The following is a 15,619-nucleotide window of genomic DNA, read 5'->3' as shown; positions in this document are numbered from 1 at the left end:
CTCTAATAATCCTTTCTATAATTTTTTGCAATCTTTTTTTAAATTTTCTACTTCCGATTTGAAATATATCTCCAAATTTTCCAAATCCTTGACCACATCTACAGGTACGAACACATAAAATCTATTTAAATGATACGAACCATTTTTAGTCGAAAAGATATTTTTCTTTATTCATAGTTTTTCTTACATTTTTAATACCCCTAATCATGACAATGTGCAAAAGTATAAAAAAGGCAATAGTCACATTCGTCTTAGCAACTATTCTTTTGATACTTTTTATTGAAGAATTTTACAATAAACATAAATTTTCCCAATAAGAATTAAACACTCAAATAACTTTTCAAAATTGCTAATCAACCACCACCAAACCAGCCCCCACCAACAACATCCCAAGAAAGTCCAATAACACCTACAACTACCAATAATCCCCCACCATCAACTCGAATTTCTTTTCAAGACAACCCATACACTTTTGAAGAACGACACGCACGATTATCTGAACCCTTAGATCCAGTTCATCGCCAAGCACCTTTAAGTGAACCAATATATAATTTATACCCCGCCTTGCAGCAAGATCTTAATCGAGTAAGACATATAAGCCAAAATCAAAACACACTTGAAATAAATAGACAAATCATACACCCAAGAAGAAATAGAAAAATTCAAACCCCCAGAGTTCATTTTAACATACCCCAATCACAGACACCAACTACCTCAGAACTTTCAAGTAGTACACTAACAGAAACTCCCACATTTTCCTCACAACAAAGCATCTCAAATATCCCATCAGATTATTTAGATTCAACTCCAACATCAGAACAAATTCGAGAAAATCCTTTTAACCCTCCAGATACCACCGAACGACCACCATATTGGTCAACACACTCATATACTCAAGGTGAACCAAATTTAGTGAATAAACCAATAGATATTTCTTCTGATACAACATTATCATCTCTACCAGAAACACTTTCACTTCCATCAACACCATCTTTAAGTCAAATTTCATCAAAACTTTTCCCCCTAAATTTAACCACCAATCTCGACACCAGATACCAAGAACAATCATCGACAAATACCCCTCTACGATTAGATTGGAATAATTTCGTAGCACCTCCCCCACTATTTGGACAACCTCAAGAAAGTAGCCGACTCCACAGTTGGGCACTAAATAGATTACAGTACAGACAAGAAATTCACAAAGATAATCAAGAACACAACATTCAAATACTCCAACAAAATAGTTTCCAATTAAAATTTGAAATCACAGTCAGACTTAATAATATTGTTCAACACCGTTTTCCTCTAAGCCCACCAAACATAACAGCTCAATCTTTACATCCCCCATTTATAACGACTGAAGTCATATATAAATACGACAGATATATCAAAAACAAAATTGGATATATCACTTGTTATAACCCATATTCAGGATTATCATACACATGTATATTCTAAAAATATTAACATTTCAACACATCCTTTTTCTAATTTTTTTCCAAACAAAACACAAATCCAACTCCCCGCACAGGACCTCAGGATTTGTTAGTAACACACTACGATTGTGAGGAAAATGAACAAAAACGCTACACAAATATGCAATAAACCAAGTAACACAATGCGAATCAGAACCACAAGCTATAGAAACAACAAACATAGTAGCAACATTATACTTAAAAGCCCGAGTAACAACACTTACAGGCTATAAGTTTACAGCAACATTTTCTGAAAAGAAAGTACATTGTTCACAAGTTTCAAATGGAAATAAAAACCGACTTGATCACGAATCAATCTATCAAAGTAATATAGAAAGACTTTTACATCTAAGCCCCGAAGACTGTAAACACTAACTACATCAGACGCTATTCACGATGTTTTCCCTCACGGCTTTTTCCCCGACGACAAAGGTAAGTATGAATTTAATATTTTAAAACTAACTAATTTAAAATAAAAACTAACCCTTCTTCATATTTAATTTACATTTTCTTTAGTCTTCACCCATGATCAGCTACAACAAGAAGAAAAAAAAATAAAAATGCAGACTCTTTTTTCAGAATAAACTCTATTAAACCTATAGCACTAAATGATGCAGTAAAATTCGATTCGAAAGCAATAAATTCATCTATGAATTATTTCCCTGAATGTAGTAAAAATCATTACGATGATAATCAATTCATAATTTTCAATCCCCACAAAGCAGTAAAATTTAAACTTAAAGTAGTAAATTTATACAAAAAATGCAGTACTAACCTTTTATATATCTTCTGTTTACCCGCACAAGAGTTCTATCGACAATCGCACAACTCGCCTACGAAGAATTGTTTAAAATAATGAATTTTAAGTTTTAATTTTGCACTAACAACAACTCAAACAAGCAATAGCAAGTTTCCAACTTTCCTTTAACCCGGTTGGAATGGAATTATATAATAACCAAACTAACCAATGCAGCTAACTAAACACCATAAACCACAAACTAACAGCATGACTAAGAAAAGAACACCGACGGTACCCAAACCGGATTAAACCAGCTTAAAACTGGATAATTTATTTTTTGAAGACTATTACCAAGTCTAAAAAAGAAATAATAAAAAAAAAAGTCGCAAGACAAACCCAAACAAAAAACAATTTGATTTTTGAGAAAAGGACACAACCAAAGTAACAAAAGGAAAACTAGAAATAATATAACAAAAACGTTAGCACAAAACAGGACCCCTTAAAAAACCAGCATGAAATCATGCTCCCACTCCTGGCCTAACCCACCAGAGAGGACGTCCTGAGCATGCTCTATAGCCGGCCTAACCCACCGTGCTACATCCACGCTTTGTGACCACATCAAATTTTTGACAAGAGGTACTCAAGGGTGAAAAACTCTTAAAAATAACTGAACTAAAACTAAAACGCTTTTGCGAAAACAATTAACCAAAATCATAACTAAAAAATTAAATTAACAAAATTTTAAAAAATGTAAATTATTATATGCAGAACATAGATCGCGAACAACCGCAAAGACGAGCATCCAAAGACTAGGCGACCACATCACACTCAACCTACAGAATGGCTAAACACAACCGACATGCCGCTCACAATCACGACTCAAAAAAGGATTTAGAGTACGACTTGACTTCGCAGAAAAGGACTTCATTGAGTCAGACCAATGACCACCTCGATGTTCAAGTATACGTACAGATCCGAGTTACAAGGCATTTCCTCCAAACACGATCTTCACGCCTTTCCCAGACAAGAGTGATACTCGATCAGTTCTCCACCCAAGCAGAACAAACAATCATAGCCAACCAATTTGAAATCAGATCGATTTCACCGGCGGTCGCAGCCATCGTCGAACAAACAAACTAACAACTTCCTATCGACGACTCCAGCTTCCTGGAGCTTTCTTCTCCAAGAAAAAAACAAGAAATGATGCTCGCCAAATACCAACGACCATCATCCATCCTTCATTACAGATAGAAGATAAAAGATTCAAAACTCTGTAAACCCCGGATGGGTGGAGCCAGATCTAAACTACATTTTATTATTGGTTATAAATTGGATATTTCATCACTATAAAATATTTAAAATTAACAAATCATGATCCATCTAACTAACAACCCACTTATTTGTAAGTGCTGAAATTACTTGTAATTTCAGCACCGGAGTGATTTGAATTTAACTTAGAAATTAGTTACCTCTCCAAGAGACCTTCTAGCAATCGCAATAAACCAGTATACTCTAGATCTATTGAGCCTAGCAGAGACTAGTTAAACACCCTGAGACTAGTAGATATAAGAGTTAGATTAGGATCGGTATTAGACTAAGAAGTTTATCCGGCCGGAAATAAGATAGCGTGACGAGCAGACGGTGTACCCTATCCGAAATTACTCTATGAGTTAAACCTCGGTCATAACTCAAAAGCAATGGTCCCAAAATTGACCTCTGCGCAATTCCTCAGGTGACAGTTTTTATAGAACATACACGCTTATCTGATATTACAAGAAACGTCCGATCTTCTGAATAGGATTTAAGAAATTTCAAAAATTACAACGGAAACAATAGTATTCTAGTTTTGTCAATAAAATTTTATGATCAAGAAGGTCGAAAATCAAAAAAGGGCTAAGCCGAATGTTATTTTTTTCAATGAACCAAATTATCCCTTTAAATTTGATTTTTTTCCAAACTTTGCTGAATACAGGAGAGAGACTGATCGGTTTATAGTTGTTTGGATCAGATTTATATACTGATTTCCACAAGCGAACTACATTAGCAATTTTTAATGTAATTTTTGCTCTTTAAATTATCTATTGAACTATCATATTCCTATTTGTCAATTGGTGCAAAAACAAAAGACTTTTCAAGGCAAAAAAAAGTTTGATGGCAGCAGAACGTTCTTGAATTGAGGAAATCAATGTCTTACTAATACTAGCAAAGAAGTTTCCAAATTTTTTCACTTTTAGTTCCATGTTACTTCTTAAAATATCTCGAGATGTCTTTACTTTCAAACTGAAAAGTTGTAAGCTCATTGAAGAAAAATTAAAAAGTGATTGAAGAAAAAGGTTACGCTAACCTTCGAAACTCATGTTTTATATAATCCCTCAAACAATTTGAACATTCAATAAATAAATTCAACAAAATGAAAACAAGTTATCGACTATCAGTTTGATTTTACATCCGGTTTGTAGTGAAATAGAGTAGATAAAATAATATTCCATGCGAAAGTTACGAAGTTTACATAAGTTACTCTAAATGCTGGCTTGACAAAATAAAAGTTGGCGAATTGAGCAGCCGGCCAAATGCACAAATCGAGGGCGTAAATTGGGATGAATTTCTGTTTGCACTCTTTCACTGATTGTGACCAATTGTTTCCTTCTACATATGCCAGACATGTGATGAATGTCAGGTAAAGAGGGACTGCGTTCAACTGGTCGAAAAAGATCTTTGCGCCGATTGTTTTGAAGGCTAAACCTAAAAGCAGCAATCAAATATAAAAATGATAGATAAGACCAAGTTAACACGACCAACCCCCCCCCCCCCCCCCCCCCGCAGCAGTTTTGGGGGATGATAACTTTACTCTAAGTGGGAATTTTCAGCCAATCAAAATCGAGCATTTTACATGCAGCGATTAGCTAGCTAATCTAATGTTAATTGAAGGATGTTAACTGATTCCATAGATGAAATACTTTGTTCCATTACTATATAAAGCCGTATAGGCTGTATCACAGAAAAGATCAAATATTCGACCCCCTCAGGGATTCGAACCCCTAACCGCCCAAACGCTCCCCCATTTGGTAAAAGTTCGAATGCAATTTTTTGGTCAACTAACGCCTTTGGCACCAATGCACCTAGTTTACCCAAAGGCAACTGCTAACAAGCACACCAAGCTCAAGACTCCCAAAAAAACTACTTCAAAGCGACTGTTCAGCCCAGAGAAACTTTTGTTCTCTTGCATCTGAAAATTTTATTCTATTACTTGAAAAGAACTTAGTTTTTTCTACGCCATCTGGCGTTAGATAGTCGACGATTTTTCAAATCAGAAAGCAACTTTTGCGGAAACTTGGTTAAATATAGAATTTTAGTTATATTTAGGTGCTTTATTTATTTAAGAGAGCTTGGAAATTCAGCATTCATTTTGGTCGACCTAAACGTTTATAAAACATAAATTCGCAGAGAAAATTTGCCTCTTTCCTCAAGATCTGAAGCGTGGCGGGATAAAAAAAAAACGAAAAGAAAACTTTAAATTGTCCTTTTAAAGTGTTGTCGCAACATTCAGGGCTTTCGTAACTTTGATATACTAGGAGTCAGGGGCGGATCTAGGATTTTTTCGAGGGGGGGGGGGCGGATTTTCACGACCTTTTTTGACGACCTTTTTTTTTTTTAGGTCGACCAAATTGATTTTTCGAGCTCTCCCAAAGCACTGTTTTGCCCCTATTTTTGGTAAATTTTCTGCGCCGCAGGCAAATTTTTGAAAAAACAGTCAAAAAAGCCGTTTTTGGGCACTTTTTGAAAAATTTTGACAAAAAAATCGCGTTTTTTTTGGCGCGCGCTCCCCCTCAAAGTTAGTATATATTGGCGCGGAAGGCGTTTTTAGAAAAATTTTAGGGTCGGTCGGCAAAAAATGGATTTCTTAAAAAGTACCAAAGGGGGGACCCTTTGGGTCGGCAGGGGGTCGAATCCCTGAGGGAGGGCGTAGCCCCCCCCCCCCCCCACTAAATCCGCCCCTGCTAGGAGTCTCGCTTAGATGAGGCTAATTTGGCCATTTTTACTTTGCCGACATCCTATACTCTATATCATCAATTGAGCCTGGCAACCTTTGATGCGGAGTGCCAAAGCTGCGTAGGAAATCTTTAAGCTTGGCTCTCAAAAATTATTATAGTAAAAATAGTTGAACAGCGCAGGATGTTCCTGCCTTTGTTTTGTTTCAACCCGAATTGAAATATTACCAGAAATTTATTTTAGACAAGCAAACTTAATAAAAAGTTTAATATTCGATATTTTACCATCATGACTTAACCGCTGGATTTTTTTACCATCATGACTGGGTTAGTGTAAACTAAGTAAATTATACAGAGGGCGGGGGACTTTTGACTTTAAATGCTTCTGACCTGGCAGTCTTCTGTCCAGAACGAGGTAGAACCCAGTCTGCCAGGGACTGATGATGAAACTCATACTCGCCATCCGCACAGCCCTCTGCAAATCAATCTGACCTTTGACCCCTTCTTTATGACCTTCAACTGAACTGATCGTCTGCTGTGACAGTTCAATCTTCTGGGCGGCTATGTCTCCCATGAAGTAGAGTGCGAAAGAAGAGGCAGTGTTTGTGACCCACAGCAAGCGACCTGAGAATGCCTTTCTCCATGCCATTAATAACCAGAGGTTTATAACTAATAACTTGATTATCACAATAACGCTATACAAAACGATTTCTGTACACCGAAACCTCCAATGAGCTCCAATTAACAATTATTTTCAATTAACAAATAGAAGTCAAAAACAAGTAAGGAGTAAAATTAAAGTGGCTAAGAGCTTCAATAACGAATATGCTATATTTCATACCTGGATCCAAAATTAAATCTTACACTTCTTACAAGCCTCAAATTACAATTTTCTACAATTTGTGGAAAAAAAATTGAACTGATCTTCTTCAGAAAAAAACACCAATTCTTGGCAAGTAATTTAAAAAACTTCAATTGGACTATCAAATTAAGAAGCCAAAATAAACGAGCAACTTGGTGTGATGGCTAAACTGACTAAGAACTGGACTAGATTGAACTTCAAGATTGAACTTCAGCATTTACGAGTGGCTCAGAATCAATTTTAACTAATCACCAGCAACATTTTATACCCGTATCAGGTGCAAGCCTTTAACATCCAATTTTAAACCTTCATTCTGACGTTCATTCTAATTTGTAAGACAAAAGTAATACCAAAGAGTGTCCAGAAAAGAAATGCAAAATCTAACCCCTTATTTTTGGGTACTTTGGGGTAATTCAGTTGACGTTGTGGAAAGGAAGGCGCTGATGAAAAAAGGAGAACTGGTAGCGCAATGCGGAAACACAGTAAATGACTGTGTCAATTTCATTAGCATAAAGTATCTGCAAACAGAACTCGATTGATGAAGATTGACGCCATTGACGCAGACCGTAATTTGATTAAAATCTTGTTGCTGTTTTCGATGACTGTTGAAAAAGTCTTTTTTTCTAATGATATTTAACAAGAACTCTATATATTATCAAGTGCACAGTTTCAAGTTGCATCTTCGAACTGGGCCAGCAGGAAATCGAAGCATTAGTTGCGAGATAAATTATGAACTGTTTGCTAGAGATTATATACAATGTAGCTTATTTTCTAAAAAGAACTTTTATTTTGAACGCGTGTGGTATATTATTATAAGTCACCAGATAAGAGTTTAAGCCAAACACCGAAAGTGCAAGTCACTCACAGCAGATTGAAAACTTCAAAAACTACGATGAAACGAGTGGACAAAATTAAAAGCAAGCTCATTTTTATGATCGCTTGAAGGACAGTTTGTAGGACGATTTAAGACAAACTTCACTGAAGAATTCGAACAACATTTTACATCGACAAAAGTAAATAAACTCAGCTATCCTGTGTGAAAGGATCAATGTTTTCAGGTACTTAGTATGGGATTCCCGGTCTGAAATTGCCAGTTTTCACCATCTGGATTAGGTTTCCCTATCGGCGTGATTTTTATTCAAAGCGAAATAAAAACAAAGATAGCCAGTTACTGTGCAAGTAGCACAGAATGTTTAGACCATAAACTTTTTTTAAAAATATATCAAAAACACTATTAGTCATAGTAATATAGGCAATTTGGACAATTTTTTTCCAAAATTTGTAAAAATTACTAAATAAACAAAAATCGATAAAAAAAATTAAATATCTTTTTTTGATATTTTTGGTTCTCAAAATGGCGCAAAAAACCAACTTTACTTGCTTCAAACTAACTTTTCAGGGCTTAATTTAAGCATAAATAAGCCGCTGTAAGCCTGCTTGCCCGATTTGTTTGCTCAAAATTGAATTGAAATCAAAAATTTTAAAACAGTGTTTCTCGATACTGAGACAACTTTTTGAAAACGTTTTAATGTCGTTTGAATCAAGACTGAAAGGGCTTCAATTTGGAATACTACTCACCCATTCCAATGAAAATTTTTAGTACTTGACTTTGCGCAGAAAACAAAAGTAAAACTAACTCGCCCCCGAAGACAAAGTTCCTAATTTTTCAATTCGTCGGAACAAAAAGGTTCACAGTGTGAAACATTCTCAGCCATAGAACTGAACTGTTCAATGTGACAACGTTCCTACACTTGACTGTGTTTAAGAATTTTAACTAATTGAGAAAATTTTACCTCATTGGCAACATTGGTCTTTTCAGACCCAAAAATAAACATTACTTCTTTGAAATCAAGGAAACGATATTTTCACTGAGGGTAGCTGAGATTGTTTGTTCTCCGTGGATGCAAACAATTTACTTCAATTCGAAGTTAACTTTGTGCAAAATAGTCCTAGAACCGATAACATCTCAATTGGTATAATTCTCAAATGGCATAATTTCTATGCAACAGTTGCATTCATACTTTTTTTTTGAAGAGAACTATTTTGTGAATAAGGTATGAAAACTAGTAAAATTGTTAATGTAAATTGATTGAGATTTTATCTTGAAAAAAGTTGTCAGAACTCATATCAAAAGCATGAGTTTGCTGTTACTAAGTAATGTTTCCAGCATTGCAAATAGCGTAGCAATTTCTCCAGCACTGCGATCATTTTTTCAAGTTGTCGCTCCTGATGAAAAGTAAAAATATTAGTAGATAAGAACTATTAGAACTATCAAAGGAGAAATATAAGTTAATCCTTAACCAGCTTCTCCAGCATTGCAGATCAATTTTTCCAGAAAAATTTGAACTTTTTCATTATTTGTTTGTAAGAAATTATTTCCGAATTAGTGTTTTTCACTCCTTGTAAAAAGAGGAAATAACAGTTCATGGAAAGGGTAAAAACTTAAACATAATGACATTTGTGAAAGTTTTCATTTTTGTCGAATTTGGGATTTATTCCATTTGGGAATTTACCCTTGAAAACAGGCAGTTCTAAAAAACGGAAATAAAAAACTGAATTTGCGTTCAATTTTGTTTTTTTTTCTAAGAAGGAACTAAAGACTATTAAATTTTATTTTACTATTACGCGGCGTGTTCTACTGTGTTACACTTTTTCTGGACAATGACCTGAACAAATATACTGAACCAGTATTTGATCACTGAAGCCTATATTGTGCTCAATTTCAATTGAACAAAAACGCAGAAAAATCAAACTAAACAAAGCAAACGTTATTATCTTGCAATAGTTTCTGCTAACTGCTAAAAGACTTTCTTAATCCACATAAACTTATTTTAACAATTGCACATCTTAGAAAAAATATTTAAATGGCAAAAAAAAAATTAACTGATAAGAGCACTGAAATATATTTAATGCAAATTTGGAAAAAAGGCAAGATTTATTTCGCTGAAAACTCAGACGCCTAAATTTTTGACAAAGAAATTCTAAGTTAAAACCATGACGTCTACTGTAACCGCTTTTAGTGTCACTGAGAATTTTCTTCAAAACATTGAGTAAATTATTGACTGTATGTTAATTTATCTTATCGAACAAAAATAAGGTTTGCAGTAGGTATAAAGTATAACTTTGGGTCAGTCGTATTTAAGTATTATAGCACTGTGTTGCACTTCGCATACACAAAAAAAATATGACCAATAACGCTACTTAAAAACATCCGACCCTTCCTAGTTTCAAACCCTCTTAATTTGTTGCGGGTCCCCTTCCCTACCTCTACTCTACGCTACATATCAAGGATACTTTGCGGCTAAAGTGCTAGTCTGTGTATACATCCTTAGCATTGGCTGTACTTAATAGCTGGTTATTGATCAAAATGAACACTTTCAATAAGACATTTTGTCGCAACGATATTTGCGTCGCAAAAACATTTGCGACTTAGGTTGAAAAAAGAGAGTTCATGGTATGACACAAGCTTTGCTTGTGTTAACAACTGAACACTGTTTATTTTTGTTATTTAAATAACTTGCGCGTTCGAAAATTACACACTGATCATTCAAAACTTGTTCAAAATTGAACTAATGCTGTTGCAGCTATTCGTTTAACATGAAGCACCACGAATGACAAACCACGATAGTATTATCAGAAAAATTTGAAAAATCCAAGTCGTAGAACCAAATTATGAATTTTATCTAAGCAATATTTCAAACAATGAAACAGTTCTTATCATGGTAACGTTAATATATATTTTTAAAATTGAACCATTTCTAGGAATTTTTATGATCATCTCACGTGATTTTCCTTGAATTGCGGGAGACAAACCCTGCGCCATAGATAAAAATTACGATATTCGAAATAATAACAAGGATAGCCGGTTGCTGTGCAAGTAGCACAAAATTTTACTACAAAGTTCACAGAAAAGAGTTATTTCTTTTTCTTCTTCAATTCAGTTTCATGGTGGCTTTTTTGTGCGTAGAGATAAGAGGATCAAACAAACGCGTCTATCAGTAATGAATTAAGCTTAATCGACAACAATTTACAACTTAAAATTAACAACACAATTAAGGAAATTCAAAAAACATTATAAAAACTTTCTTTTCCAATTTTAGACATCTTTTTTTTGCCAGGAAGCACTGAAAGATTAATCAAAAACTACTGGTCAAACCAAGCTTACTGAGACTAAAGGACTAAATTTCTCACACACAGGCGAATGGGAGCTTCGTATCACTGGCGGTACAGGGCAAGCGCAGCATTGCAAGCAAGCAAATAGTAAGAGAGACGGAAATAACAAAATTTAAAAAATGGTAAAACCTAGTAAATGTATCCGAGAAATACTAGTATTAAAACTACAAAATCAGTATTAGTTGATTTTCAACTAACTTCTCCAGCATTGCAGATCAATTTTTCCAACAAAATTGACACTCATAATTTCCTTGAGAGCAATTAATTCTCAATTCGGGTTTCCACTTCCGACAAAAAAGAAACAACTAGCAGATGGTTCCGGTGAAACACTATTATAACTATTAACAGAGAAATTTTAGATGATTTCCAACTAATTTTTCCAGCGTTGCTTAAGAATTTTCCAGCCAAATTATCACTCAATATTTATTTGTAAGAAATTTATTGAGAACTTGTGTTTTTACTCCTGGTAAAAAGTAGAAATAATAGTAGATGCCAGGCTTGAAAAATTGAAAATTAAGCCATTTGAGAATTTTTTTATCCAACTTAGAATTTACGCTATTTGGGAATTTCGTACAAAAAACGAATGTTATTTCTTGTAATGAATTTTTGCTAAAAATATACTTCTTTAATCCGCATCAACAACTTTTAACGCTTGTAACGAAGGTCAGAAAAAGTTTTTTAATAAATCGCAAAAAATCATCACCGATAAGAGCATTGCAAAAAATTTAAGGCAAGTTTGGAAGTAGGGCGGCGCGATTTTAAGGCTAGATGGCTTGCTGGTTGGACAGATGGCTAGATGGCATAATGTATGGGTGGCTGGGTGGATATATGGCTGATTGACTGCATGTCTGGCTGGAAGTATAGATTGCCGGAGGGATGGATAGATGACTTGAAAAAGGCTATCTGGATTGATGGACGATGGATGGCTAGATAGATGGATGGCTCGATGAATGAATAGAAGGAGTGATTGGATGCTTCTTTAGATGGTTGGATGGATAAATAGTTAGCTGGATCGCTAGATGGAAAAAGTGTTTGATGGATAGATGGCTTGATCGATTGATTGGTAGATTGCTGGATGAATGGATGACTGATTAGATGGTTATCTGGATGCATGAATAAATGGCTGGAAGGACACGAACCTGTCCTGAACCAGCCTGCTCTGCCCTCTTTGCTCTGCCTAACCTTGCGCTGTCTTATCTTTGGCTAACTTGCCTTGCGTTGCCTTACACTGCGCCGTCCTGCGCTTCTCTACCCTGCCTTGCACCCCCTTACAAAACCCTGCTGCCTCTCGCCCTGCCCCAACGGACCTAGCGCTACCCCGCCTTGCCTTAAGCTTCCATGCCTTGCCCCTCTGCTCTCTTACGTGCGTTGAATTTAACCCAGGCCTTGCGATTTCTCGTGCAGCCATGCACTTCAACGCTGGCCCTGCCTTGCACTCCCTACCCTGATTCGCCCTTTCTCGCCCCTTTTCTCCCTGCCCTGCCAAGCGCTGGCCTACCCACGCCTTGCCCCTCCTCGCCCACCTGCCTAGCACCTCATCATTCCGCGCTGCCCCACCCTGCCCCTTCTCGACCTGCCATATTCTCCTCGTCCTGTCATGCCTTTCGCTGCCCTGCCTTTCCGCTCCTCGCCCTGCCTTGCGCTGCTCTGCCCAGTCATGTGGTGAAAAATTTTTAGAGCACTGCAAAACAAGTGGCAGCTTAAACGTGTACAACTTCGTTCGTTTCTGAAAGCTTGAACATGAAACATGGTACAGCTTAAACATGGGAGATGGGCACAGGCATTTAAATATAGAATAGATTATTAAAAGAAAAACTTAAAAAACCAAGCCATATGCCCAAAAAATGAATCTAGTCAATAAAACATTGCAAAAATAGGAATGTTCTTGTGCAAATAGTATACAGCGTGGCAAAGTAACTTATTTTTCGATTTGATTCGTTTCGCTTTAAGTTTAGGATCATCCTAAGCCTTCTTCTTTATTTGATAAAATAAAATCACGGCAAACCCTGCGTCATTGTTTTCTGCAATTTTTGTTGGACCGGAAAAAAGTGCTATATTCAAATTAACAACAAGGATTGTGGGTTGCTGTGGAAGTAGCACATAAAGCCATATCATGATGACATTCATAAAAAAATTACAAAAAATATTCCGTTTTCATGAAAAGTCGTTCAGGTGCGTAGTGTGATGAGAAAACTAAGCAAATGCTTCTTAAGTTAGTAAATCAGGCATAATCGACTGTAGTCCACAATTTCGGAAAAAAATTAATAAATCAAAAAAAAACTTTTAAATCCAAAACAAGTTTCATAAATTTTCTAATCTCTTGCGCTATCTTTTTTCACGCGTTTTTGGATTGTTTTTCGCCAAAGGAGCACTGCAAAAAGCATCCATATCTTGTATCACCAAAATTTTTTAAAGTAAGACCAATAATCATACACGGCGATACAGGGTTAGAACAGCATTGCAAGCTAGCGAGTAGAGAATGAGACGAAAATAACAAATTTAAACAATAATAGTTTTAAAACAGTCGAAAAACTGCCAGCTTTAAATATGTTTCTAGTATTACCCAGCAGTACCCTAGCAAATCAATGGGTAGGCACCTCCATCTGAGAAAAACCATAAAAGTTAACGTCGTAAAAAACTTTAAGCAATTAAGTTTTGAAAACTTTGAAACTTTGCAACATAAAATACCTGAAATTTTTGAAAACAAAATCTCAATCGAATTTGTTTTGAAGTGACAAATACTAGAATAATTGAGCAGATGAAAATTCGGCCGAAACTATTCAAGCCGAAAAAAGCTTTTGAAGTGACAACTTAGACAACAAAACGTAAACAGAATAACATAAGTTCGGCATTCAATTTTTCCAGGATTTTTTCCACTTAATAAATACTCCAAAATGAAACAAGGTCCGACCGGGACTTGAACCCAGACTTTAGGGTAAAAAGGTATCTGCATTACATCTAGGCCGAGTCAGGAAAAAATCTCGAAGTTGCTAAGGTTCTTTAAAAAAGTAAATTCACAATTTCTTACAGCTGTGTGAGAAAAAATATTTGATTGAAAAAGCGAAAATCCCATAAACAAAAAACGTGCTCTCGCAAGTGTAATAACGAACGTTAGTCATTTTCATAACATCTATTTTTCTCGATATCGGGACAACTTCTTTCGAATTATGACTAAAAGGGTTTAATATTATATATCACTCGAACCATTCCATTATTTGAGGTACCTGACTTTGTAAGTAAACCAAAAAAGAAACAACTAAAACACACCCGATTACAAAACTTCTCCTCATTTTCTCCTCCAAACAAACGGATTTAACGCTCAATGATCAATTTTCGATAGAAAAAGACAAGAACGGCAATTAGATAGCAAGTGACTTCAAAAGCTGTTTTGATGTTTAGTTTCATTTGGGTGGCTACAAAAGAAGCCACACTTTTTTGCCAAAATCACAAATACATATTGTGCTTCTGAAACACGTGATAATATCAAAATAATTTGAAAAAAAAACTTTTTCTCTTCAAATAAAAATTTCACTGAACAAATTACAGCACAGCAAATCTGCCTACTACAGCACAGCAAATCTGATAGTTCGACAAGCGACAACTCACTTTAAAAAAAAAAACATTTTATTTCTTAACATTTTTCAAATTTTGAATCAAAAATAGATATTTAACTTCTAAAAATAGAAAATTCAATTTTTCCAATTTCTTGATTGAGTACAGTAGGTTTTTCCCACTACTTGCGTTTCTTTCATGGTAGATCGTAATTTATCATCCATTCATCTGATAAAATTGCAGTGAAAATTTTAAAGTCCAGCCTCGAAAAAATAAAATCAGTGGATCGATTCTGAAGTGATAATCTTTCTTATCAACAAGTTTCAAGAGAGTTCAATTCAGACTTCAAGAGTGTTCAATTCAGACGTTGGTATGTTACAAATTACACTGAATTTCAGAATCAAATTTGGTTTATTTCATGATTTATCAAAGTGCGGGAAAGTTGCTCCAGCAACATGCTCCCGGTCCCCGAGTTGGGCTCAAGTCAAGGAACTTTTTTGAATCGAACGAAAAAACGCGTGCGAGTGCACTAGCCCGGCGGTCAAAAGTTCGCTACGCCGTTCTTACGTTAACGATTCGAGTAGTCTCATCTCGTTCAGGATGTTCTGCTGTGGCGCGTCCCAAACGCCATATTCCACGCGGCGTCAGATATTTCAAGATCCAGATTAAATCCGTCTTTTTAGCGGTTGGTCTGCGAACTTTTTCGCTTCAACAGATTCGGTAAATGTTCCTTTTATAGTCTTCGCCAGATCTGGTTAAATAATTGTTGTTGTTGAGACCAATTTTCAAGGCGGAGTAGTAAGTTGATCGTCAAAAGTTGCTGGTGGTA

At 35.6% G+C, this 15,619-nt stretch overlaps 1 protein-coding gene across 1 annotated transcript; it reads right to left on the bottom strand.

Annotated features, from left to right (window-relative positions):
• Positions 1-4,591: 4,591 nt before the first annotated feature.
• Positions 4,592-8,001, bottom strand: LOC134844385 (mpv17-like protein 2). Its single transcript, XM_063861044.1, has 2 exons — positions 6,594-8,001; positions 4,592-4,956 (listed from the first exon to the last, which is right to left on the bottom strand). Exons 1-2 carry the CDS (start codon positions 6,850-6,852, stop codon positions 4,646-4,648), a joined length of 570 nt encoding a protein of 189 aa, XP_063717114.1. The 5' UTR covers positions 6,853-8,001; the 3' UTR covers positions 4,592-4,645.
• Positions 8,002-15,619: the final 7,618 nt, after the last annotated feature.

The sequence above is a fragment of the Symsagittifera roscoffensis genome, chromosome 4 (genome assembly GCF_963678635.1).
Source record: "Symsagittifera roscoffensis chromosome 4, txSymRosc1.1, whole genome shotgun sequence".
Lineage (NCBI taxonomy): Eukaryota > Metazoa > Xenacoelomorpha > Acoela > Convolutidae > Symsagittifera > Symsagittifera roscoffensis.
This window is presented reverse-complemented; position numbering and strand designations above follow the sequence as displayed.

Excerpts from the sequence above, each read along its gene's own strand:
- LOC134844385 (XM_063861044.1), bottom strand. The coding sequence starts at position 6,852 with ATGGCATGGAGAAAGGCATTCTCAGGTCGCTTGCTGTGGGTCACAAAC. Across the intron at positions 4,957-6,593 it reads TCTGGACAGAAGACTGCCAG|GTTTAGCCTTCAAAACAATC; the intron begins GTCAGAAGCATT and ends TGCTGCTTTTAG.